This window comes from Stegodyphus dumicola, chromosome 3, assembly GCF_044657685.1.
Source record: "Stegodyphus dumicola isolate Sdum_Otavi_A_Nest chromosome 3, ASM4465768v1".
Classification (NCBI taxonomy): Eukaryota; Metazoa; Arthropoda; class Arachnida; order Araneae; family Eresidae; genus Stegodyphus; species Stegodyphus dumicola.
This window is the reverse complement of record NC_140770.1, coordinates 52,694,965-52,721,213: the sequence shown is the minus strand read 5'-3', so window position 1 is coordinate 52,721,213 and position 26,249 is coordinate 52,694,965. Positions and strand designations below refer to the sequence as shown.

Here is a 26,249-nt window from a genome sequence, read left to right as displayed (position 1 = left end):
TTCAAATTATCAGCGGAAATATTCTGAGTTAAATAGAAAGGAAACGAGTTCGAAGTGCGCTTTTCTTACTTCACGAGCGCGGAGGTAGTTAGTCAGAAATTGAAGAACCACGCGTTTCGGCCTGTGTGCTTGCCTCGGCAATTTGTTAATCTTTCAACGTGGTATTCAGAGTTTGCTGAATTATCAGCGGTACTTTAGAACGCGGCGAGGTTAGTTACGTTTAGAGAGCCTCGTAGTTAGTCTCTTGTTATTTTCTCTTTTTAGTTTCTTATTTTTATTTTACCGCCGGGTCGGCGTAGTTTGTGAGCGTCAAGAGCACGCATTTGTAATTTCTAAAGTTGAATAAAAAGGGACTTAAACCCTACTCAAGACTCTGTCTAATATCCAGTTTCAGCAGTCACCACTTTGTTGCGTGCAGGTTGGAGGCGCGCAACTGTACATTGGCGCCCGAACACTTGTCGAACTGAAATGGCCGAAAATCGGATGGAAGCCGCGGGACAACAACAAGAAATGGCAAGCCAATTGGAAGGATTTGGATACCTGGTCCAGACTTTGAGAGCGTCAATCAAGCCAAACGTCAATTTCGACGGAAAAAATTCGGTGGCGATATTTCTAGAACGCCTCGACATTCACTTTCAGCTCTACCCTGTGCCTGAAAGACAAAAAGTTGCCATCGCCACATCTGCACTAAGAGGACAGGCCGCGCTATGGTGGAAGAATATAGGCAAATTTTTTTTTAGGGGAATTTGGAGGCCAGACATATACATTTGAAAATTTCAAAAAATCGTTATTAAAGGCCTTCCCCATAGTGAAAGATCGAGCAAGGCTAGAAGCCGAACTATATAGTTTCTATCAACGGAATATAGAAGAGTTGACGGACTTTATTCTGCGAAAAATTAAACTGACGGATATGCTGTATGGGAAGAAACCCGACGCGGAGATTATTGAAATAATCTTACCAAGATTGTTACCTGCTGTTCAAGACTACTTCGAAATTAGAAACCCAAGCACATTGCAGGAGCTCTTCGAATTGACGGTGAAGTTTCACAATCGCAGAATAGCGGAAAAAGCTAGAGGCGCATCGTATTCTCAAAGTACCCGAAGGCAATCTTCAAATGAGCAGACCAGAAATGCAAACCGCTCTTATGGGGGAAAGAGCTATCAAGCTAACTCATCGAACCTCGAAGGTCAAGGCCCAAAAAGGAAATTCGAAAACAAACGTCCGCGTACCCAGAAGGCAGAAGTTGAAAGGAAAGCTTTAAACGAGTAGAGGGGCCTGTGAAAGCGAGGGTCCAGACCCCGGAAGTTTTAAAAAAACCCTCAAAAAGACATTTAAATACGGTCATCGTAAAGAACTCACATCTACCAATTATACAAGTCCTGGTTGGCGATGTACCAGTACAAGCCCTCATCGATACAGGAGCAGAAGGTAATTTTATGAGTGAGACATTTTTCAAAAAGAATTTTTATAGGTTACGATTATTTAAAAACAAAAACACAGAAATTATATCGGGAAATTATCATTAAATATACAGGTAAAAGAGGAAAGCCTCAAAGTATTAATTTTTGTAGTAAAACATTTGCAAAATCCTCTTATTTTAGGTATGGAGTTTTTAAGGGCCGCGAGGGCCAAATTGAATTTTCAGGACAGTTCTATTGTGCTGGAGATGGACCAGAGGGTGGTGGAACCTGTGGAACAACCGCAAGTTGACCTTAGCCATTTGAATGACCATGAAAGTCAAGCCATCCAGCAAGTGGTGAGTAATTTTTCAAACTTGTTTTCAGAAAGGCCTGGTAGCTGTCAAATAGTTACGCATCAGATACAGTTAACTGCCGAAAAACCTTGTAGGACTAAACCGTATCGTTATGGTAAACAAAAAGACCTAATCATCGAAGAACATATTCAGGAAATGTTAAAGAACAAAATAATAACGCCCATAAATAGTGAGTACGCGAGTCCAGTCGTACTATGTAGGAAAAAGAACGAGTTTCCTCCTTCGGATAAACGGGCTTGGAGGTTTGCTTTCGATTACAGAAAACTGAATAGTATTACTAAATTCCCAGTTTACCCTTTGCCGGTTATAGAGGAAATTATTAGAAACATTAAATCTACTAGATACATGACTACTTTGGACTTAACGTCTGGGTACTATCAAATAGCTATGAAACCCGAAGACATACATAAAACCGCGTTTATAACAAAATCGGGCACTTATGCATTTTTACGCATGCCCTTTGGGTTGTGTGGGGCCCCATTAACATTCCAGAGAGCTATGGACATTGTTCTAAAGCCTGTCCTAGGAAAATCGACTTTAATCTATCTAGATGATATAATTATAACGAGTAGTACGTTGGAACAACATATTAAAGATCTAGAAGAAGTGTTTAAATTATTAAAAGAGGCCGGTCTTACAATTAACGCCTCAAAATGCAAGTTCGCAACTAAAGAACTTAAATATCTGGGTTATAAAATTTCGCAAAAGGGTATAGAAACACAAGATTCAAAAATAAAAGCAATCAAGAATTTCCCACCGCCCAACACCGCCAAGAAACTTTCTTCTTTCCTTGGGTTATGTTCTTACTATCGGTCATTCATAAAAGATTTCGCTAATATTGTTGAACCACTGTTAGTAATTAAAAGAAAGAAAAGTAAATTTACGTGGACAGCGGAAGCAAATACCGCATTTGAAAGATTAAAAGAAGCGCTCATCAATGCCCCTGTTTTGAAATTCCCGGAGGGGGACGAAAACCTGGAAATTGCAGCAGATGCGTCGGACTATGCGGTGGGTGCGTTTCTTATGCAAAATAGCCATCCTTTGGCATTTTTTAGTAAAACGTTGAATCATACACAAAGGAATTATACAGCTACAGAGAGAGAAACATTAGCCGTATTAATGGCTGTACACAGATTTCGAGTTTATTTCGGCAAAGCGCCAGTAACAGTCTTTTCGGATCATGCGGCTGTTGGTAGACTTTACTCGGGGAAAAACCTAACGCCCAGGTTAATAAGATGGGCTTTGAAACTCCAAGAATATAATCTAATAATAAAATATAAACCGGGTAAGGAAAACAATGTAGCTGACGCTCTTTCTCGTATAAAACTGGACGATGAAGGTAATGAACTTAAATGCGCTGTGTTTACTTCAAAAATTTTAGATTCTAGAGATACAATTATCGCTGAACTGAAAGCTGATCCTGAATTTGGAAGTATCTATGCATATTTGAAAGACCCCGAAAGCTTTGAGCACACAGATATCGATGCGATAAGAAATAGAGCAGAAAACTATGAAATAATAGATAATTTATTTTTTTATACGAAAACAACAAACGAAAATCTTGAGTATAAGCCAGTCATCCCAGCCTCGCTTCGATTAAGCATTTTGAAGGAATTACACGACGCGAAAACAGCGGGTCATTTAGGGGTCAGAAAGACTTTAAAAAGGGTATGCGAGGCGGTATATTTCCCGCAATTATACAAAATAGTAACTGCGTATGTCAGGTCCTGCAATCAATGCCAGTTAATAAATGATATTAATTACAGCCCGGCCGGGTACTTAAATAGCATTCTCGCTACATTTCCGAATGAAATTTTAGGCATAGATCTTCTTGGTCCTTTCCCCCAGAGCGAATTAAATAAAAATCGTTTTCTTTTAGTAATTGTAGATCATTTTTCAAAATGGACAGAAATTGTTCCACTTAAACGCGCGTCAGCCAAAACAGTCGCAGATGCATTCTTACACAGATACATTTTAAAATACGGTGCACCGATAAAAGTCATTAGCGATAACGGTAAAAAATTCATTAGTCAAATATTTGAAAACATATGCACTGGGCACTGGACTTGGCATACGCCATATCAAAATGGTTCCGTATAAACCACAGGCAAACATAGCAGAAAGAGTTAATAAAAACATTGTAAAAATAATTCGGAGTTACGTTAGCACACATCACAAGCGCTGGGATGGCTACATAAAAGGCGCTTAAAAGCTCGGATACGGCAAGAAATAGGCAAAAAATATATTACGATAGATAGGTTGGAGGCGCGCAACTGTACAAGCGAATGTGAGATATATTGTATGCTTGTAGAATGTGGTGGTTATTATTTCAGATAAAATATTAATTCCATTTTCATTTTGTTTTCAATTCATTTTCTGTTAGTTGCCAAATGATTTTAATAGGGATAAACTAAAACAGCTTCTCTTTCGAATAAAAATAAACGTAATAATATGAAAAATACAGCTAATGCTTTTTCGTTTAGTCTTAATCTACGTGCATTTCTTTGGAAACTGCCTGCTAGTGGCCGAATGCATAAGATCGTTGAGCTCTGGTAGTTCAATAGTCTCCAATAATCTAACAATTAAGGAGTACGCTTATAGCTTTTATGTCACCAAATATTTGACTCATCTTCCAAATTAAGACGGTAATTATTTATAATTTGAAATAAAAATTGAAAATGTGAATACTCTATTAACACATCTTAAAACAGCAGTTTTCCAGGCCACATCGATAATAAATAAAATATTTTATGCATTATGGAATGGCAATACCTTGACCAATTGCCAGGCTGAGCGGATGACACTTTTTTTCAAAACATAACGTTACGTTTTGCAAAAAAAAAAAAAAAAAAAGTTACTAAAATATGGACATTTATTTAGGCAAAATTGACTTGAAAGTAATTGGTTTACGAAAAGTCTAGAATGTCTTATTTCTCTCAGAAACACAAAATTTACCTTTATTTGCCATGTGCAGCTTTCATTAGGAGTTCTAGATGGGTAGCCAGGGGTTTCTATTTTTCCTTCTTGAGTAATTTCTCCACCGCAGGAAAAAGCACCTGAACGTTAAAAGTGTTTATTATTATGACTATGATCATCATTTGTATTCTGTAATTTATTTACATGAATTATTTACATTCAAGAAAACTGATATACTACAAACTTCAGAAATCTTGTGTATAAGTATCTTGTATATATTGTAAATATCTTGTATATATTGTATATTAGAAATCTTCTATACATTGTAAGATATACTTCAAACTTCAGAAAGCCTGAAATTGCTTACTAGAAGTTTTGACAATATTCCGTATTCCGAAAGAATTACCCCCTTTCTTAACTGGAAACGAATAATAGTGAAAAAGATTTTTTTTATGCTTTTAAGAAGGAAATTTTATAGGCTGAGTAGTTCTCTACTGCAAAATGGGATTCGCCGCAACAGTTTACGGGTCTTAATAACTAGACGGTTCTTTTAGAAACACAAATATTTTTACATAGAAAAATTATCAACTGTAATGACAGAAATTAATTATTAAACAAATGCACTCTAAAAATTAATATCATAACACTGATAATCAGTTCATCAACAATATATATATATATTGTTACGTTTTTTTTTCTTCTGACACCAGTCGTTACGTTATTTTCTTCCTTCGCGTTCGTACGGTGTTCGTGTGGATTTGAAGTGAATAACGACGACACTTAATGAAGTATCGAAACACACTTTATTTACCAATATATTAATCAAGGGCAGCTCCAAAACACTTTTACATTCGTCGAAGATCTACAATAAACACGCTGAAACAATCAGCGATACAGCCTTCACACTGTCGGGCAATAACGGTGGAAACAGCTTCACTGCAAAGCACCAGATTAAACGATAATAACGTCTGCTCGGTCGTTCTCAGAACTCCACGTATTCTCGAGACTTTCCACGCTACAACTCGCGATGCACTCGACGATACACAAGAGTATAGCTCTCGACTCAGCACAGTCTAAGACAAAATTCGACGATGCACTAATTCGCGAAACACTAAAAGACTCTCTCGATGCACTCGACGACCAACTCGGCGCTAGACTTCGAGATACTCGCTCAATGACTGACTATCAGCTCGCTAGACGAGGCACACACTAACTGACTGCGGACCAGCATGGTTTATATAGCTTTCGGCTTATGTTCGAAAACATTCTGGGCTAAACTAGTAAGAATTCTTTCCAGAAGGTTCTCCATCCGTCCATGGCATATCGACCCTTGTCGCCAAATGGGCGTTTTTTCGCCAAATGTGGCAACTCTGCCTTCACTCGCCATTATGGCAACCCTAAAACTGCTTTGCGGGGAAGCCATCTTACCGCGCCTGTACATTTCGTAACAATATAAATACATTTTATTGATTTCAAGTACACTACGAAAAAAAAAAAAAGTGGGACAGTTGTGTACTCCCGTTTTACTGGGCCGCTTGACGAAATTCAACTTGCGTTATGTCTCGAAAGCGCGACTTAAGATATGTATTAGATTTATATACAGCATTGTTCTAATATAGGTATTTTGACACAAAATCGGTATTTTTCTGAAATGACATGCCAATTTTTTTCCATATTTCGATTCTACGACTCAGATTATTCCAAACTGCCAAGTTTTGTAAAAATCGCGCAAGTAGTTTTTAAAAAATTAGTTCTCAAAATTTTCGCTTCTCAGTGTTAATTAAATTTGATACGCATTTATTAATATAACTTTTTTATTAAACTTATTCGATTCTTCGTTCATATTTCGAAATTTAGCTTCGTTCCAAATAAAATCCGTTTACTTTTTATGATTTATTTTTAAAATTTGTATTTTTGAATTCTTTTAATACATTTTTCGAAAACAATTTTGAATTGTAACTTATAAAATTTTTAACTTCACCTTAAAGTAGATGTATTTCTAGGCACACCTGCAAAAAATTAGAATTTTTTAAATCAAAATTTTCTAAGATATAACGTGAATTTACATATTGGCGCATTTTGAAATTTGGCATATTTGTTCTAAGCGATAATAACGCCAAATGTGGTTTACGCGCTTAATTTACGTTAATATGATTCAAAGGTATGAACGATGACATTATTTTTCGCTCGTCTGCAATGGAAAAAAAAAAGGAAAGGAAAATAAGTTACTATAATTTAAGAAGTTTGCCAAGTGAATTAATCTTGGCTCAAACTGCAAAAAATGCAAGGTAAATTTTTTAATTTCTCCATAAATTCCACACCAGATTTTACAAAACTTAATATTTAGGCGTAATTTGAATCGTAGAATCGAAATATGGGAACAAATTGGGATGTCATTTCAGAAAAAGTCCGATTTTGTGTCAAAATACTTATATTTGAAAAATGCTGTATATATATAAATCTAATATACATCCTAAATCGAGCTTTTGAGACATGAAAAAGCAATCTGAATTTAGTCAGTCGGACCAGTAAAACGGGAGATATAGAACTGTCCCCCTCCTCTTTTTTTTTTTTTTTTTTTTTTCGCAGTGAATATAACTTTTTAGAGTCATTAGTTTTTTTTTTTTTTTTTGGGGGGGGGGAAGCAGGAGATATAAAAAATGTGCAATGCCATCGCTGGAACTCGAACCTAGTAGGGTAAAAAGTTAATGCTAAACAGTGTCACAGATTTGGTTTGGTTTAATTAGTTTAAGGTAAAGCAATGAAGGGCTTTCTGTCTAAGGAAAGGGATGCCTTTGTGGAGGACTTTCTGCAGGAACTGACTCGTATTCACGTTACACATGAGAAAAACACGAAAACGCCCATGCAGTCAGCCCGTTCATCGAGATTCAAACCCTGGACCAAACTACCAGTGTACAGCGACTTTACCGCTTGGTCGCTGGTGGACATGTCGCAGATTATTAAGCGGCTTCATTTAAAGCAATTGTATTTTTACCTCAGCAAACTATTTTGGATTTTCCTATTGTGTTATCAACACCAACATTTTTATTTCGTTGGCTTTCTTTCCACGTATTCGAAATAACAAAATGAAACTATATTTTGCGCCATCAGTTACAGTTTTGGATATTTCACTCTCGTATGCTTTTAAGAGCTATGCGTAAATTAATAACCATAAATGAGAAAAGTCAATATTACCATAATAATCTCCTGTTACTACTTCGCATTTTTCCCCTTTAGTGTTAGGAGGACATACACAGGAACATGCTTTAGACCCACCTCGGTGCGGAGACAAATAACCTTCGTTTTGACAATGCAAAGTACCTCTGTTGGGACAGCCATCTAAAAGGAGGAAAACAGTTATTGTACAGTACTAGTTTGGAGTGAAAAAAAAATAAGCATGACGAAAATATAATTATGCGCTTAAGAGCAGGATAATTCCTTTCTTGAATGAAGAAAAGAACTAATAGGTATCTAAGATAAAAAGAATAAATAACCGTGAAAAATAATACAATCTTTATATTTAGCAGGGTAATTAATTAGTTTCCAATGTTATACCATTTTTTTCTTTTACTGCACAAATTATTGCATAAATAACTTTTTTCTCTTACTTTATTTCGTATACCTGTTATCTGAGTTATAAAGCAATAAGAATGGAAAAGTTACAGCATGTAGCTGAAGACATCATATAGTCAACTCCCTCCTTCCAGTGTTGAACTATCCCAATTAACTTCTAAAATCTATAAAGCGCATTTAGACTCGTTATAATGACTTCTTAGATGTGGTCGATAGAAAAAAGTGGAATGGAATTTAGCAATGTTTTACACATCGCTATCAGGGAAATTGGAAAGATCCCCACAGTGTTTTTAATAAAGAATGTCTTTTTGACTTTGTAAAAAAGTCCAAACATATGCAAAATGAAAATCTTCACCGCTATCTATATACTATTGCGTGTGTATGGGTTCGTAATAAGTAACAGGTTATTAAAAATTTATTTTTTTATCAAAAGAAATAATTCAGAATTCTGGAATTTTCCATAGAAATATTCGTACCAGTGTTCACAGTATCATACATTATAATCAGTAGGTACACTTCAAACCACCAAGAACGTTAAACACAACGCAATGCAATGCGCATCTATGGAGAAAGCTAATCCGATCTGACGCTGAACTTACAATAATAAAAACAGCAGCTAACTCAACAACTGAGAGAAGATGCTTTCTCTTCGGCCTTAAATAGTTTTCAACCGGTCGCGAGATATTTCTAGTACTTTCTGCTTCTCGAAATTACTGGAAAGCAATACAAGGGGCGAATTACGGTTATAGCTAACACAGTGGTCTATTACATTTATTCAGTGTCAGTACATGTTAAGATTATGCAGGGACCGGACCAAAATGTCGCCAAACTGTCGCCCGGTCTGCAGTCCTAGTGTACTTTTGCTTATTTCTCGTCATCTTTGGTGACAAAATAAGTCGCCAAAATGATTGTTAGCTTGGCGATATCTCGCCAAATTACCGAGATACCTATTTACTCAATGTTAAATGCACTTGCTGCTGTATTCTTACATTTCCGGCATAGCTTTCTCTTAAAATTTGTCTCGCGCTGCTTTACACAGAGAAATACGACAAATTTGCTTATAATTCAACTAAAATTATTTAAGTACAAAATTCGTAACAATACAGAGTTACGGCTATTTGATTGCTATGAAATTTGATGTCTCATGCATCAGTAAGTGATAATTGTTATAAAGAAGCAGAATCAGACCCATTTACAAACAACAACAAAAAAGTATACATAACACAGAGCATTGTTATGTTATAGCCCTAACACAAGAAACAAAGTTTAAACTATATTTATCATGCATGATATCGTACAAGGAAGAATCTATACACAAGAAGATAAATAAATTCTTTAAAGTCAATTTTTCAGAGCAGAATATAAATTTTCAGGAATATTTTTGAAGACAGATAGAATATTTTTCTGCCATGACTGATTTTAACATGGAAAACTAACAAATACAAACAGCATCACTATAGGCTTTTACAGTACCCTGGCCTTATTTTTCAGTAAGAAGATAATGCCACATACGGCACATGTTGCTATGAACTAGCTTACAGCTTGTCAAACACTTCCTTGGCCAGCCAGATCACTCTCCCATCGAGCATGTCTGCACCTACTAGGGAATGTTGATGACTTAGCATCATTATAGAGTAAGATTGCGCAGGTTGTACTACCGCATAAGTCGCAGCTGCACGCCAACTACACCTATCTGGCAAAGCGAGTTATTGAAACCATATTGTTTCACATCGTGTTCATCTCCCTGTAATATTTGTGAAGAAGACCGCAAAGAGAATATTATTCATTGCCTAAAATGCGAAGTACGGGTACGCGACTTACGTTTTGGAGTTAAAAAGAAAGGGAAAAAATATCTTTGTGATTATTGTTATAATTATTTGCATAAATAAATGAATTCAGAAAAAAAAAGGTATAAGTTATTTTCTCTCTCCTTTCTGCATGACTTCGTGGCATAATTGGAAGCATATTCGGTGTGTATTCGACAGGTCCAGGGTTCGAGTCCGGGCCAGGGCACTGCATATTTTTCACGTCTCCTGCTTCATAAATCCTAATGACTCAACAAGTGGCGCCCGAACTAGAAAGGTGGCGGAAGATAATTCGTCATCCTCATGATATGGCGACTGGGTCTCTTAATTGAATGCATTGAAATACAATAGGTATTTTGATTTTTAGAGTGAGCACCTGAAACCTGAAAAATGATTGAGTTAATTCTATCTTAAAACAATAATATTTTTATATCCCTTAAGTTGTTGTTTTTAATTAAAAATCTTCTTAAATTTTAATTAGCTTTTAGAGAAAGAAATCATGCAAGGATGCCTAACAAAACATTGGAAGAAAAGTTAAGTTATATAACTATGGCGAAGTTTATGAGTGTTACCTGCCTGAGGGGAGGAATACCTTCGCACAGATCGTTTTAAGAGAAACTGGCTGGTATTTCCTAACACATTAGGAAAACCACGAAAATCAACCATGCAGCCAGATTATTTGTCAGGAATCGAATCCTGGCCTTAACCACTCGCTCCTGATGCAGATAATTTTGAAGGGAAAGTGTAATTATGTCCAAAAATAATAAATGTAACCCAGTGGCTTTCAAGCACGTGGTCACGGCAAGACAGAGTTCAGAAAATGGCAAATGGCAACAGTAATAAAAAGCTTAATAGGAAAAAAATAAAATAACAGTAAATGACAAAATATATAAAGATAAACAACGTTTGAAAAGATGTTGAAGATACTGCGAAAGATAAGTGTTATTGATGGGGCAGGAGATTTGTGGATGTTTTATCTCCGACTTCAGGCTTTTACATGACTGGTAATTCTTTCTTTTCATAATGTGAATAATAAAATATGAATGCGTTTTACACATGAAGTTTTCTATCATAATAACATTACACATGCCGCCAGTGTAATGTTAGTTTTAAAATATAGGAATAAAATATTTAAGAACCTAACAAATCTTAGATTAATGACGCCTTGGTTATAAAAATAAATAAATAAGTAAAAAAAAGAATTAATTCTTAATTTTGAGAAAATTAAGAGAATACAATTATTTTGTTCTCTTCTTTTTTTTAGCTCTTTTATATCAGGATTTTGAATAACATTGCCTCATAATCATAAGAAAGGATCATTTTGGAGGCAAATTATTTTCTTCCGTTAAAAAAGTATAGTAGTATTTATCCTTTTCATTTAGCAGCTTTGTATAAAATTTTGACAACCCTGCCATACGTATAAATTTTCAATAATATTTAAATTTGGAGTCGTCAATTCGTCAATTGGAGAAAATCGAAGTTTAATAGAATTTGTGAATTTATTTAAAAATTAAATTTTTATTAAAAATTTCAGTCAAAATGAATGCAAGTATTCTTTTAATTCAAAATTTTCTATGAAATTAATCTTGATAAACCTAGTAATTTTAAAATTATTTTATAAATATTAACAAAGATAAAAATATATATCAGTACTTTAAAATATTTTATTTTTATCAAATTACTATAATAAGGATAATAAAAGAGAATAAGTAAAATAAAGAGATAATAATTGAGTTTTTAAATGCCAACCATCACAGGAATACAGAAGATTAGCTAATTTGGCGTCTCTGAATGTGATGCCACGACTTCTTCCTATATAAGGCTGTAATCTCGGATCAAGGCTGACCATTGTATTCTTTTCAAATAACTGGCTACTGAAGGACTGTAAGAAATAATTTTTAATAAATAATTATATTAAATATGAATCAACAGATAAAATAAGTCAAATATATATATATATTTAACCTAATTGGTAGTGACAAAATTCACTCACGTCACTAAAAATTATTTGAAAAATGTAAAATAGCCAGTAGTTTTTACCAATGAGCTAATTTTATTGAAATTTATTTATGTTGTGAGTACTGTCTATCTACGAGAATAGCTAGCGCCACAGTGTCTGGCGGGTGGCGGTCGCTATAGCAACAGGGCTAGTATATTTCAAACAGGGCCGAACCAAAGGTTGCTTCATTGCTATTTTGTTTTTGGCACCTGTTTGCTGAAGGAAAAAGAGTTTATCATTCGTCTTCAAGACACCCGTACGGAAAATGGGTCGAGACTCGTTTCTATGGCAACAGACAGCTGCAGACTAATTGGCGAGAGCTTTTATTATGATAGACAGACTGTACATTACCTACATTTACAAATCAAATATTGCATTATTTCAACAATTTTTCTCGATTTTATTATTTTTTTTATTAATTTATTATTATATCCATCATTTTCAGCATGTCTTCCTTACAAATTCACTTCAGTGATTGCTAGAAATATTATTTGGCAACACAGTCATTTATGTCGATTGAGGGTTTTCACAGGTAATCGATTTAATCTCTTCGATCTCATTATTCCTATCTTTTCGTTTTCAGATTTCTTTGCTCCTGATGAGGAGGGACCTGTACCTGTTTACCCTCGAAATCAATAGAATTCTTGACTAAATCTACGCTCAACACAAGTTTGTCGCTTTGCTAATTTTAAATCTATTTAAAATCATTCAGAACACTAGCACAAGGATTTACAGCATATTAATAATATTTCAAGTCTAAATAAAGTTGATGTTAAATTTTAGGAAAGTTGTTTTACCTATTAATTGATATCTTTCAAATTTGACACGGATATGTGCATTAAAATTAATAAAAAGCGGAACGTATATATATCACCGGAATTAATATTAATCCACTATGAACGAGACTAACAGGTAGATGGGGCACAGATAAGTCGCAAGTTTCAAGGGTTATTCAAACTCAGAATTTACTTGAAATTTCAGTCTAAAAGCTTAAACTATTTAGAAGGTTACGAAATTTATTCAGCTTGCAGGCATTAAATCAAATAGTCATTATAACTGATTTTTGGAAATGAATTTCAGTTGAAGAAATTTAACCTTTTTCCTATACTAGGATACTGAAAGTTTTGTTGGTAATTATTCACCTTTTAAATATTTAATCAAGTACAGTAGAACTCCAATTATTCGAACCAATTGGGACCAGACCTTATTCAGATAATCAAACATCCGGATAATTGGATTTTTTCCGAAGGAACGTACACTTTAATTAATTATTGTAAATACTGTATGTTGAAAATGGGAGAAAAACTATTTTTAAAGAAAGAAAAGTTTTAATCAACTAAAATGAAAAGGCAACACTTTTACGTGCATGTTATATAGCGTACTGTACAGTACTTACAAATACTGAAAGTCATTGCTTGCTGAATGTCTCGATCAAAGTAAGCTGTTTTACTCTCTTCATCTGCTTGACGATGAGAAGTTGCATGTGGTCACACTCGGGCTGACGCTCCATCCACTTCAAGGCAGGCAAACGTTTCAGTAGCTGATGGTCCCGTGTCTGCTTCAACTTTGTTATTAAGGTCACTTTCTTCTCTAACACTTTCAATACGTTTATCATCGTTTAGAATTTGAAACCCAGGACTTGACGAATCACTTACCGTCCATTCTGCTGTATCCTCAGCACTAACTTCCAGGAATCCAGGAATTTTCAAAAGAAAGTTTCTTAATTTCTCACGTGACACGTCATCTTCATCTTCTCCTGTCTCTCCCCTTTCCTTTTATTGAGCTTCTTTTTTTCCTTTTTCTCCTTTTCCTTCTCGTCTTTAGTTGATTCTAAAAAAGTCTGAGATTCTAAAAGTGATTCGGATAATCAGCGGTTCGAATAATTGGAATTGTACTGTATATCTTTTAGCTACACATTCTGGAGTGTCAAAAGATAACTTCCCTAGCAGTGCTATTGCGCTTTGCAAATTTACCCCAAGTTAATTATAGCACAAACAAATCCAATGATGTGATAAATCAACGCGCACTCGCATAAAAAAACGTATTTAATGCTAATCAGAAATTTTCTCCAGCACCACGACAGAAGTCTAAATGTTACCGAATATTTGAGAAAGTCGAATTATCTGTCCAAGCATTTGTGATGAGCAGGAAGATGTTGTGAAAGACTTTTTTTTTTTTTACTGCGCATTTCTAATCTCGATACTGATGAATCAAAATGACTGGAAGCAGAAGCTATTTCACTTACCATAGGGCTGTAATGCATAACGGAAGTGAAGTCATATGGCACTCCTCGTGGATCATCATTTCCAGGACTAAACTGTCCAGCCATGCCCTTCTGAATGTTATGCCACAGTATTTTTAAAACCGTGCTTCTGTCTCGTCTTGAGTGCTCATGAAAGAATCCTAAGGAGTGTCCGATCTCGTGCATTGCTATCTGCAACTATAAAATCGGCATAGTCAGTTTAAATAAAACATTTTTGTACATTAATAATGATAAGAATCTGATGTGTTCACCACGTGAGTTCTTTGTACGGAATATTAACCTATACGAATTTTTTTCTTTGCATTTCATTTAAGCTTATTGGATTGAATTAAATCTACTTCGTCGATAGCGCATAAATTGCAATAGAAAAAATGCACTCTTTAAAATTCACTATATTTGCCTTTCATTCATTTTATAACTACTTGAAACCAAGATGAATAATGGTTCATCGAATTACCGCGAAGCGCGACGTTACCAGTTCCCCATTTCATTTTATAACTCAAAATGCACAAAATTTAAAGAAGGGGTTATCCTTGTTGTTGCGAAGCTCAGTTTTTCTAGAATGGCAACAAATCCACTATTTGGCTAAGCTTTAAAATGTAATGTAAGCAAATATGGCCGCTATCGTAAAAATATTAGGCTTAGTCTCACTTAAACACCTTTTAAATTGTTGATAATTCTACAAATATTGCATGAAGATTGACTAAAGGGATAAAAACCTTAACCTGAAGATAAGAACAACATAATTCAATCATTTTTAAAGCAAAAAATGCACAATTTACAAACATATAAGAATAAAGAAACTGAGATCATTGAGCCAAGTAACAAAGTGGATATATATATACTTTTGGTGCGGCCAATTGCAATCAAACTCGGAGGTGCACATCTACATGTTATAGCAGTCCTATATACAAAATTTTAACGTTCTGAGGCTACTCGTTTTTGAGTTATGCGAGATACATACGCACATGTGTCCGTACGTACGCACGGATACAACGAAAATTTCTCTTCCGAGTTCATTTTAAATCAGTTTTATAATTTTTTTGGAGGAAAAGAGTCCTTTATTCTGTCTGTGCGTACAGATATCACGTAAAAAATCATTAAATTATATTCGATAGCTGTCAAAATTAATATTTTCGTTGAAATATAATACCCGAAATTTTTCGCGATTTCAATACTTCCTTTTCATTTCGTACAAGGAAGTAAAAAGGTATGAATATCATTTTAAAATATAGCGTTTTACAAAGTTAACATTTATTCATTCCATAGGCGGTTTCAAAATTCGTAATGTCTCGTAATTTTACAAGGAAATCTGATATTTAAAACTGTTATTGTCCATATATATATGTAAGATAAAAATATATGAATCAAAATTATAGATTAAACTATAAACATTAATTATTCCTCTCTATTCTAAAATCGTAATAACTTCTTTGCATTGCGTCATTTCTAGATCACTCTATGATCGGCGCAGCTCTGATGACGTAATCATTGGGAACAGAAACTGTCCTTGTAAACCAAAACTTTTCTCTTCGCATGCTTCCATCCTTCATAACTACGCACTTCAGCTTTTGCCCTCTACTCTGCTAAGAAGTAATTTCGCTGGCTTGCTTTTTATCCCTACAATATCAAAAATGTAAATCTTGTGTGGAAAGGCACGACTAGAGTGCCAAGTGATTGTGGCCACAAATATCAATTGGAAATAAAAATGGAATTAAAACTGCCTCGACTTGCAATATAACTATGTAAGCAAAAGGAAATCTCGTGCAGGATATGACTAGTACGCAAACGAAAATGTAATTTATAAACTGTAAGCTCAATAAGATTGGTTGATATCACACATTTTAAACGAGAGAAACAAGAGAAGAAGTTTTAAGAAATCACTAACTTACGTGCTCGCATCCAGGCCCAAGATTAACATCCTGTCCTTCCGAGTATTTTCGACCAACGTACGTGTAACACCTACGTTTAAATAGATAAATGCAATAAATACAATTTAATAATACTCAGAAAATGCAATAGAGTAAGATTATCACTAAAATTATAAGATATTCCCCCCCTTCTTAGTATACTTTCGTGGTGGTCAAGACACTCGGCGCATGTTTGAGAGGTTCGAGTTTCGGAGAGGGCATTGCTCATTTTTAACATCTCCAGCATTAAAATTAATCTAATGACTGTACAGTGGCGCCCGAACTGAAGAAAAAGACGAAGCTGATGATTCTCCACCACCAGGATTTGGCGATTGGGTTCCCTAATCCTCAGCCGCCCTTTAAAAGGGGGAGTATATAAGGTAGTTCTCCCGCCTTCTTAGCATGCCTTCGTGGTGTAATGGTCAGCATGCTCGGCGCGTATTCGAGAGGTCCGATGTTCGATTCCCGGCGAGGGCACTGTAATTTTTCACGTCTCCAGTATACCTAATGACTCTAGAAAATATGAAATCTTCAATGTTTGTCGATTCCTGGATTAAAGCTATATCTTAATTAACAGCCAAACAGAACTAATAATTATTACAAAATTAATGGTTTGAATAACTTATTTGTTTACTGCATTGTGTTATACTAATAACTGAAGAAAATTAAGCTATTTTGGTAATTCATTATAAGTTAGTCACTGTTAATAGGAAGGCATCATCATTGATCCATAAAAGTATGTAAAACAAAGCATTTACTTTATTTAGCTCTAAGAAAAATAAAAAGAAGTTAAGAATCGTTTTATACGTGAGATTAAGCTTCAGATACTTAGTTAATTAGATAAATGCGACTGAAAGACAATAAATCTGTACTAAAATGTTACAGAAGATGAACAAACCCATTGCCATCCGTGCGAAAACGAAGATACTGCCTTTCTGATGTCCTGGGAACAAAAGTGAGGCAAGTTCGTTTCTCCCATTCTGACATGGCATCTCGAATCATATTACCAGTAGATTTATTGACAGCTGAAAATAAAAATGAATTAAACATAAAAATAAGATTTTCTACGTTATCCAACTGTTTTTGCATTTTCAGTACATTTCAGATATCTTTCTCATTCAATCAATTCAGTCCATAAAAATACAAAAAACTTTAAATATCTTCATTGAAAATTGTAAAATACAGAACATAAAACCCAAGGTACAGTTAAAAGACAATTTTTACAGCTACGATTGGAGTTCATACGCAAAAACAAACAAATAGGCCAGCGGTAAAGAAAGCAGATTTTTTTTGATGCACAAAACTGAAAATTTACTTTTTGTCCCACTCCGCAAGAAGACACTGAAGACTAAACAAAACGCGGTTTTGTTAGGCTTAATACATTTAAATTGTTGATAATTCTACAGCTATTGCATACAGATTAACTAAAGACATAAGAACCATAATAGGAACATTCCAGTTGCGAATGAGTCCGACACCATTGCAAGCAGGCTTGACGTTGTACAGAGGTCAACGGTAGTCGGCGCCCCTCGCGCCGTGACCTCAGCTCCCTTTCTGTGAGCCATCTATGAATGGTCCTTGCGGTCACTGAAGCACTAGTTGCACGAACAATCGATGATAATGATGCATCTTGGGCTGTAAGTGCCGCTCTGACGATTGCTAGGTCTTCACGTTCTGTCGTTTGTCTAGGTCTACCGCTTCCTTCTTGACGCTGTGTGCGGCCATGGTTCACCCATTCCTGCCAACATCGTCTAATAGTTGCATCGCTCCTGCTCAAATTTCGAGATATTCGCCGATAAGACCAACCAGCTTCTTTGAGCTCAACTACACGACCTCTCTCAAATTCTGATATGAGAGCATATCGTTCGCGCACCTGTATGCGAGGCATAAGTGCTGTCCAGAGTACACGGAATGAAATTCGTGAAGAATTTATGGCCTGGAATCATAATTTCTCCTCTTAAATATCCTGGCAGTTGCACAGATCAGATGCGCTGTAGCGACAATCGTTCATTTATTGGCAGCCAAAATGTAAAATTTTGCATTTTCCGTCGAAACCTGTATGCATATCAATTTGTGTCCAGTTTGCTTTATATCTTCTCGGTGCGTCGTGGTGCGTCTTTTTTTTTTTTTTTTTTTTGTCTTGTTTTATGAGTGTATATAATAATAATAATAATAACAATAATAATAATAATAATAATAATAAGAAGAAGAAACATAATAAGAGGCTAAAAATTAAAAACAAAATTTTTATACCCTTCCTGCGCTACAGCTACAGGATAATATATATATAACAATGTGGGTATATTTATATTCATATTTATATTTGGTGCGGCCGTTTGCAATCAAAATGGGAGTTGCACAACTCCATGTTATCGCAGTCCCATATACAAAATTTCAACGTTCTGAGGCTATTCGTTTTTGGGTTATGCGAAAATACATCCGTACGTACGTACATTAGTACGTACCAGATGCCACGAAAAAAAAATCTCTTCTGAACTCATTTTAAATCCATTTTACAAACCGTTTGGGGTCTTTTATTCTGTCCGTACAGATGTCACTCAAGAACATCGTTCAAATGGTTTCGAGGATGGTTGAAATGGATATTGCGTTGAAATATGATACCCGGAAATTTTTCGTGATTTCAATATTTCGTTTACTTCGTACAAGGACGCAAAAATGGTAGAGTCAAAAAAGAAGCGGCAAATTTAAGAATCTAACAAAAAAAATCATAAAAGTCGGTTTTCCTAAATTTGTTATAAATGTCAATTAACTGCTTTTTACTGAAAATTATATCTCTTAATTATTCTCTTAACTATTCAGCATCTTTGAGTAATTTATATAATATCTTACTTTGATGGAAAACGTAGGGTATAACTCTGTCAGTCCACAATCCTCCTCTATTTGGCAGAGCTTTCATTGCAGGGGTTTCGTCGTATTTTGGCACATCCTGTACAATATCTCCTTCGAAAAGAGTTTGACCGCTGGCTGTTTTAGTCGGAGTAAGAAGTGTGAGGAGAAGCTAGATAAAAAAAAAATTATAAATTTACATTTATATGAGTATAATGCAAAAATATTTAACCGCATTTTAAAATATCAGTATCATATTTTATATTAAGCTATAAATTCTTTTGTTTATTTTGAGTCTTTTTACGTTTCCAAATAGCTTAAAATCTTGAAATGTATACTGAAGCCGTGCTAGAAACATTTTGTATCTTTTCATGCTACATATAAATTGAGTTTTTATAAATATTTCATTTAGACAATTTAGTCTAGGAAATTTAGTTTCTATTGGTTTCATATCGAAAAAAATGTACATTAGGAACAGGAACGGATATAAGTTTTCTATTATTTTTACTAATAGTTATTAGCCCAGAAGAGCTATTAATTTTGTTTTGGCATATTGCGTTGATTCACTTTTCAAACTATTGTCACCATATATTAGAGCCCTGTATTATATTTAAAGAAATTAAATAATGGGGAATCTCCATAAATGTATGTATGTTTCTCGCTTTGGGATAAAACAACGGTACCTAGAATTATCGAATTTTGAATAACGTACATATCCACCAGAATATGGGCATCTGGAAGTCCAAATTTGGAATTTGTTTTATTATCTATTTCATATTGTGTTAGACAGTAACGAATTTTTGATTAACATATAAGGTATTTCTCCCACTTACCTAGCGTGCCTTCGTGGTGTACGTGGTGTAGTGTTCCTGCACGCTGGGTCGGTATTCCAGAGGTCCGTGGTTCGATTCCCGGCGAAAGCTTTGTTAATTTAAATTACTAATTAATAGTAACACCACACGGATTTAATCCATCTGATGTCTTCAAACGCAGAAATAGATACTGCAGTAAAGATTGTTAGTTTCTCTTGTTTTCTTAAAGGCACAGAATGTGTCTCAATGACCCATACCCAGCTTTATATAAAAAATGATGATCCAGACAATTTTAACCCATTTTCCTTTAATACGAGTGTGATATACATGTATTTAATGCTCAATTAAAAAAAAAACTGAAAGGTTTCAGATTTTAAATTACGTCTAAAGGGTTTTTTTTTAACGTTTTGCGTGTTAACTTTATTTATTAATTATGATGTTCTTCGCATTTAAACCATAAAATTCAGTTCAACAGAAATATCGCAAAATGATTTTAAAATGAGCATATCTTTAGAATTTTTGATACACAATCTCACGCGCTGGAGATAAAAGTTTTTTTTTTTTTTTTTTTTTTTTGTACAGTGTTGTCATTGCTCGCTTTGAAATCATTGAGTTTGTTAATCAAAAATTAGTCAAGTTTTACAAGATATGAAATCGGTAATAAAACAAATTCCAAAATTCTAAATTAGGACTTCCAGATGCCCATATTCGTTGGAAGATTACGTTATTCAAAATTTGATGTCTCTAGGTTCCATCGTTTTATCACAATACATTTGTTCAGATTCTTCGTTATTTAATTTGTTTAAATATAATACAGGGCGATAACATTTGATGGCAATAATTTGAAAAATGAACCGACATTGACAGTGAACCAACGCATAATGCCAAGCGAAATTACTAATAGCCCTTCTGGGCTAATGCCCTTTGGGCTAATAATAAATTCACTTGATTACTCAACGTTATGTAATCTTATTTATTGCAACAACTTAAACTATTATGACACTTTAAATTACACAAGAGTTCCTTGTTTTTAGAACGCCTGTCTGTCTACTCGGCTTCTCGTTTCGACCTCGACCAGAACATATCTACGCTTGGTCGTGTCGGTGTCACCAGATGCATAAGAATATATAAATGTATATTCGGTCTTTAGCCGACGTATTTAGTACGTGTTGACATTCACCGGGGAATGTCGATCTTCTCCAATTTCGATCTTTCACTGTAGCATATGCATTTAATAATGTTTAAATAACCGCAAGAAATTTCATTGAATTAATTGAACACGACATTAAAAAAAAGGCACGTAAGCATCAATATAAAAAATGAAAGAAGAAAATTTACTGAACAACGAGTTTGTTATTTATTAAATTTTTGTATTTAGAAGTTATTTGCTAAAATAATATTTTATTGACACCTAGAAAAATAATGTTTTGAAATAGTTTTCTTTTCCACATTTAACCGAAAAAGAACATATTAAATTTAAGAAGAGAAGTTCTGTTGTAAAAATATCACAGACTTACCTCATCATCTAAGTCATTCAGATCATTTCCAGCTAAAGACGACTTCAACTGTAAGAAGATGGAATTCTTTACTTATAAAACATAAATTTTTTACAAAAGAATATTCTTTTTATTAATTAAGATATTGCTTATCCAAATTTTAGAGCTTTCCGATGTTATACACTTTAATTAAGTTGTGTGTATTTAGAGTTAAATATGAGTATTTTAAAGTAAAAAAAAAATCGGTAAAAAGAGGTTGCTATAAGTAATAGGATAAATTGCACTTAAATTACAATACCAAATTACTCATTACAAAAACTGTTTGAGTGAAATATTCTTTGAGTCGTTAATTCCTCGGTTGATACAAATTTCTTGGTTTTAACTCATTCGTTTGTGAAAATACTATCGTGAAAGAGTGTAAGAAAGAAAAAATTCAGCGGAAATTTTTAATGAAATTTGTACAGTTTAAAAAAATTGCGACTGAAACTGCTACTCAATCCTGCCGCAATAAATGAATTCTCGAAAAAATGAGTATCCTGCCAGATTTTAACAAATGAGATCGATAACCTAGAAAATGACACGTGCAAGAAAGCATTTTCGGAGGACGAGTTCATTTAAGAGTTCAAGGTTATCGAGTCTGATTCAAGGCTCTGTGAGAGTCATCTCCTATCCTTTTGCTCATATGCGCGGAAATAAATTCAGCACCAAATAAAACGATTCACGTGAGTCCTTATGAAGTAATGCAGCTACAATTTAGGTCATATTACCTACCATTAATTTGTTATTTAACGTTAATATTCTCATTCGCTAAGTTTCACAATTTTATTTTTAAGAAAAACCATAAATAATAAAGAATGCAGTTGGTTAAGATATAACAAAATTCCTCCAACTGTTGACAACCGTTCCTTGAAACAGCGACTCAGTTCTTTCTCTAGAACGCGGCAATGTTAGTTGATCTGAAGCTACTCCACAGCTTTATGCATTTCGAAGAGTTATAATTTCATACTCTACTGTTTTCCGTACCAGTCGTTTTTTCACCAAAAGAAATACTAATTCATAACAGAGCTGGGGCAAGCTGCCTCAGGTGAATGGTGAGAGGGACGCCAAATTAACTGCGATAGTACAGGCATGCATTTAAAAATAAATTATGATTATTAGCTTTCAGTTTTTCAAACGTATCGCGAAACACCATTTGGAAGTAGCGCATTGTAAGCAATGTTGTTGTTTCTATTTTGTCCATAGAAAAATGGTTGCCATAACCTCAAGGAGGTTGAACTTCTACTTCTACCCCCAATCAATTTTGAGGGAACACCTCGGGGTGCATATTTCACAAGTGCACATCTGTTTAGCCACCGAAGGTGTGGCTTCTAGGATTGACCAATGGGCATCCAGTAATATTTCCAGTAATGCATAAAATTATTATTAAAAATATTATGCGAGTTATTATAGTTTGATTTTGCATAGTTACCTTTACTGAATGTAGACGTGTATGGATTTGATTGTATATAGAGATCCGCATTTAGTTATTTGCCTCAGGCGAGAAAATATCTTCTTTGGTTTATTTGTTTATGGCAAAGCACTCGAGGGTTATCTGCTTAAAGGGAAGGATGCCTTTAAGCAGATAACCCTCGAGTGCTTTCTGAGGAATCGTGGAGGATTTTCTGAGAGAGAATGGCTAGTAAACACGTTACACATAGCATAGAGAAGGACTTCAGAAAATTTTATAGCAAGCAGTGTAGTTTAAAACTAGGATGGAATCTTAGTCGGAAACTCAACAGACATAAGCGTTGGATGTATTTTATAACATATTTCGTAACAGATGTTTCATTGAAGAGAAATTTCATTGAACAAAATAAATATAATAATGTAGAGGAAATTTCGTTACCAGAACATAAAAGTATTTATAATTGTACTTGATTGATTGATTTATGTGATTACGATAAACACTCGACAGCTATCTGCCTAAGGGGAGGGGTGTCTTCGTGCAGGATCTTTCTAAGAAAAACTGGCTCGTATACAAGTAATGCATGGGGAAAAACACGAAACCGCTATAAGCAATCAGCCCGTTAGCGGAATTTGAACTTAGGACAAAACTACCAGAGTTCAACGACTTTACCGCTCGGCCGTTGGTAGTCCTAAAATACATTGATATGACTTTGATTAACAACATTCATTTTTTTTTTTTTTGTTCTCCAAGTTGTACACAGGATCAGCTACCCAGTAGTGACGTCAGCATCTTTGGCGCCTTCTCCTAAGCTTCATTTTGAATTTAAATAATATGTTTAGCTAAAAACGAAGTTTTTATATGAGGCACCAGAGTTAGATAAAATCATAATCGTTTTTGATGTTATAATTTTGCTACGAGAGCTTGTTATGCCGTCAAATAACTATTCCTCTTCATAGCTTTCGCGACAAATTGTAAAAAAAAAAAAAAAAAAATTCTTTCTAAAATGGTTTTCTTTGCTATGCGGTGATCATCATGACCATGAATATTTCTATTATATGTGAAAAAAGTACATATTTCAAATACAAATGTACTATAATTCGTATGCAACAAATTTCAATGCAAATTAAGGTACGCTGGGCAAAAAGGGGGAGAGGACACTTTTATATCTCTCGCTCTACTGGGCCAATTGGCGAAATTCAACTTGCGTTTTTAATGTCTCGAATGTGCGACTTAGGATATGCATTAGACTTATATATAGCATTGTTCCAATATAAGTATTTTGATACAAAATCGGACTTTTTCTGAAATGACAGGCCAGTTTTTTTTCCATACCTCGATTTCACGACTCAAATTATGTCAGACTGCGAAGTTTTGTAAAATTCGCACGAGTAGTTTTTTAAAAATTAGCTCTCAAATTTTAGCTTCTCAGTATTAATTGAATTTGATATATATTTATTAATATCTCTCTTTTTATTCAACCTTTTTGATTCTTCCTTTCAAATTTCGATATTTAGGTTCATTCCAAATAAAATTCGCTCATTTTTTATGATGTAGTTTTAAAATTTGTATTTTAAAATATTTTTTATAGATTTTTCAAAAAATATTTTTTATTGTAACCTATAAAATTTTTAACATCATCTTAAAGTATATGTATTTCTAGGCACACCTGCAAAGAATTAGATTTTTTTATTCAAACTTTTCTAATATATACATGAATTTACATATTGGCGCATTTAGAAACTTGGCATATTTGTTATAAGCGATAATAATGCCAAATGTGTTTTACGCACTTTGTTAAAATTATTTGAATTATTGTACTTTTTCCGGCTTGTCTGCAATGTAAAAAAGGAAAGGAAAATAAGTTACTATAAATTAAAAAGTTCGCCAAGTGAATTATTCTTGGCGCAAACTGAAAAAAAAATGTGCCGAGGTAAGTTTATGAATTTCTCCGTAAGTTTCACACCAAATTTTACAAAATTTAATACCTAGGCATAATTTGAGTCGTAGAACCGAAATATGGAAAAAAATTGGTATGTTATTTCAGGAAAAGTTTGATTTTGTGTCAAAATATCTATGTTTGTTAGAACAGTGCTATATATATGTAAATCTAATACATATCCTAAGTCGCGCTTTCGAGATATGAAAAACGCAATTTGAATTTTGTCAATCGCCCCAGTAGAACGGGAGATATAGAACTGTCTCATTTTTTTGTGCAGTGTACATATAATTCTTTTCTAATAAAAGCCCATTGGCCAATTACATATGTGAAATAATTGAATTATGAGTTACCAGCAATAAAAGGGTTCATATATTAATGCATTTAGTAATAAATTCTAATAATAACAGCTCATAGCAGATTTTATCAACTGAACCCGGTTCATGTAAACAAAAGGAAATCCAAACAAATATTACCATCAAGAATACTAAGCAGGATATTATCTCCAGAAGCTTCAGTTTGTCCATTTTTCTATGCAGTGTCAATTCTTTTGTTGTTCTCGTCGAAAGACAAGAGTTTTCAACCTACGGAGCACCTGCAGATGGCTACCAAATTCTGAAGATATCTCTCAAGGCTACATCTCTCATTTATAAATCTCGGAGATATAGGGGTCTGTAATATTGGTTTGTTTTTACACTTTTTATGCTTATTGAATGGTAAAAAAGTTCATTATTCCTTTTGTGGCAGAAGGGAGTGGAGCCATCGTAACTACCCATATTATGATGACTGATTGTCTAGTCAGCAAGTACGGAAGACTCTCATAAATTATTACTAACGGATGGGTTGCTTGCGTGTATGTACGGTAGATACAACATAATAAATAATGGTAAGACAGGGCAATAACTTGGGTAATGAAGAATATTGCATATAAAAATGTAAGAAATACAGTTTTAAATAGGAATTCAAAGACAGCGTGAACATAGGTTGAAGATTTGTAGCTTAGTGTTTCCGTTATTGATTGAAAATACATTGCACTTTCATATAACGACCATCAGCTTAAAACGCTCGGTTTTAAATGTGACCAGTATTTCGGAAAATCATTAACCAACACCTGTACTGAAAATTATTTTTCTAAGACCCCGACTTCCATGGAAGACCTAAATTAACTAGAATTGTGGATGCTTTTCGTTAGAGAGCCTTCGCTGTTTTTATTTGTTTACAGATGCCGCCAAAAGAAACAAAATAAAAATAGTGAAATAAAGATTCTAAGCTAAATCCAGAAATAAGTCGGCATATATTTCAAACAAGAATATAAAGATTGATAATTCTTTCTCTATGTCTCTTTTCTGATATGATGCATAGAACATTTAGTTTATTACATTCAATATGTCTTAAAATTGAATGTAAAACTCAGATGTGTACCACTACAGGATTCCTTGGACGGAATATTAAATTATATACATTTTTTCT

The 26,249-nt window shown here is 34.2% G+C and overlaps 1 protein-coding gene across 1 annotated transcript in view; it reads right to left on the bottom strand.

Annotated features, from left to right (window-relative positions):
* Window positions 1-25,412, bottom strand: part of LOC118181403 (blastula protease 10-like) — a 31,637-nt gene extending 6,225 nt beyond the window's left edge. Inside the window, exons 1-9 of the mRNA XM_085812887.1 lie at window positions 25,256-25,412; window positions 21,418-21,465; window positions 19,092-19,260; window positions 17,140-17,266; window positions 16,224-16,293; window positions 14,314-14,508; window positions 11,819-11,951; window positions 7,887-8,030; window positions 4,731-4,831 (exon numbers count right to left, since the gene is read on the bottom strand). Coding sequence (XP_085669013.1) covers window positions 4,731-4,831; window positions 7,887-8,030; window positions 11,819-11,951; window positions 14,314-14,508; window positions 16,224-16,293; window positions 17,140-17,266; window positions 19,092-19,260; window positions 21,418-21,465; window positions 25,256-25,306 — 1,038 coding nt within the window. The 5' untranslated portion in view covers window positions 25,307-25,412. The remainder of the gene's footprint in view (window positions 1-4,730; window positions 4,832-7,886; window positions 8,031-11,818; window positions 11,952-14,313; window positions 14,509-16,223; window positions 16,294-17,139; window positions 17,267-19,091; window positions 19,261-21,417; window positions 21,466-25,255) is intronic.
* Window positions 25,413-26,249: the final 837 nt, after the last annotated feature.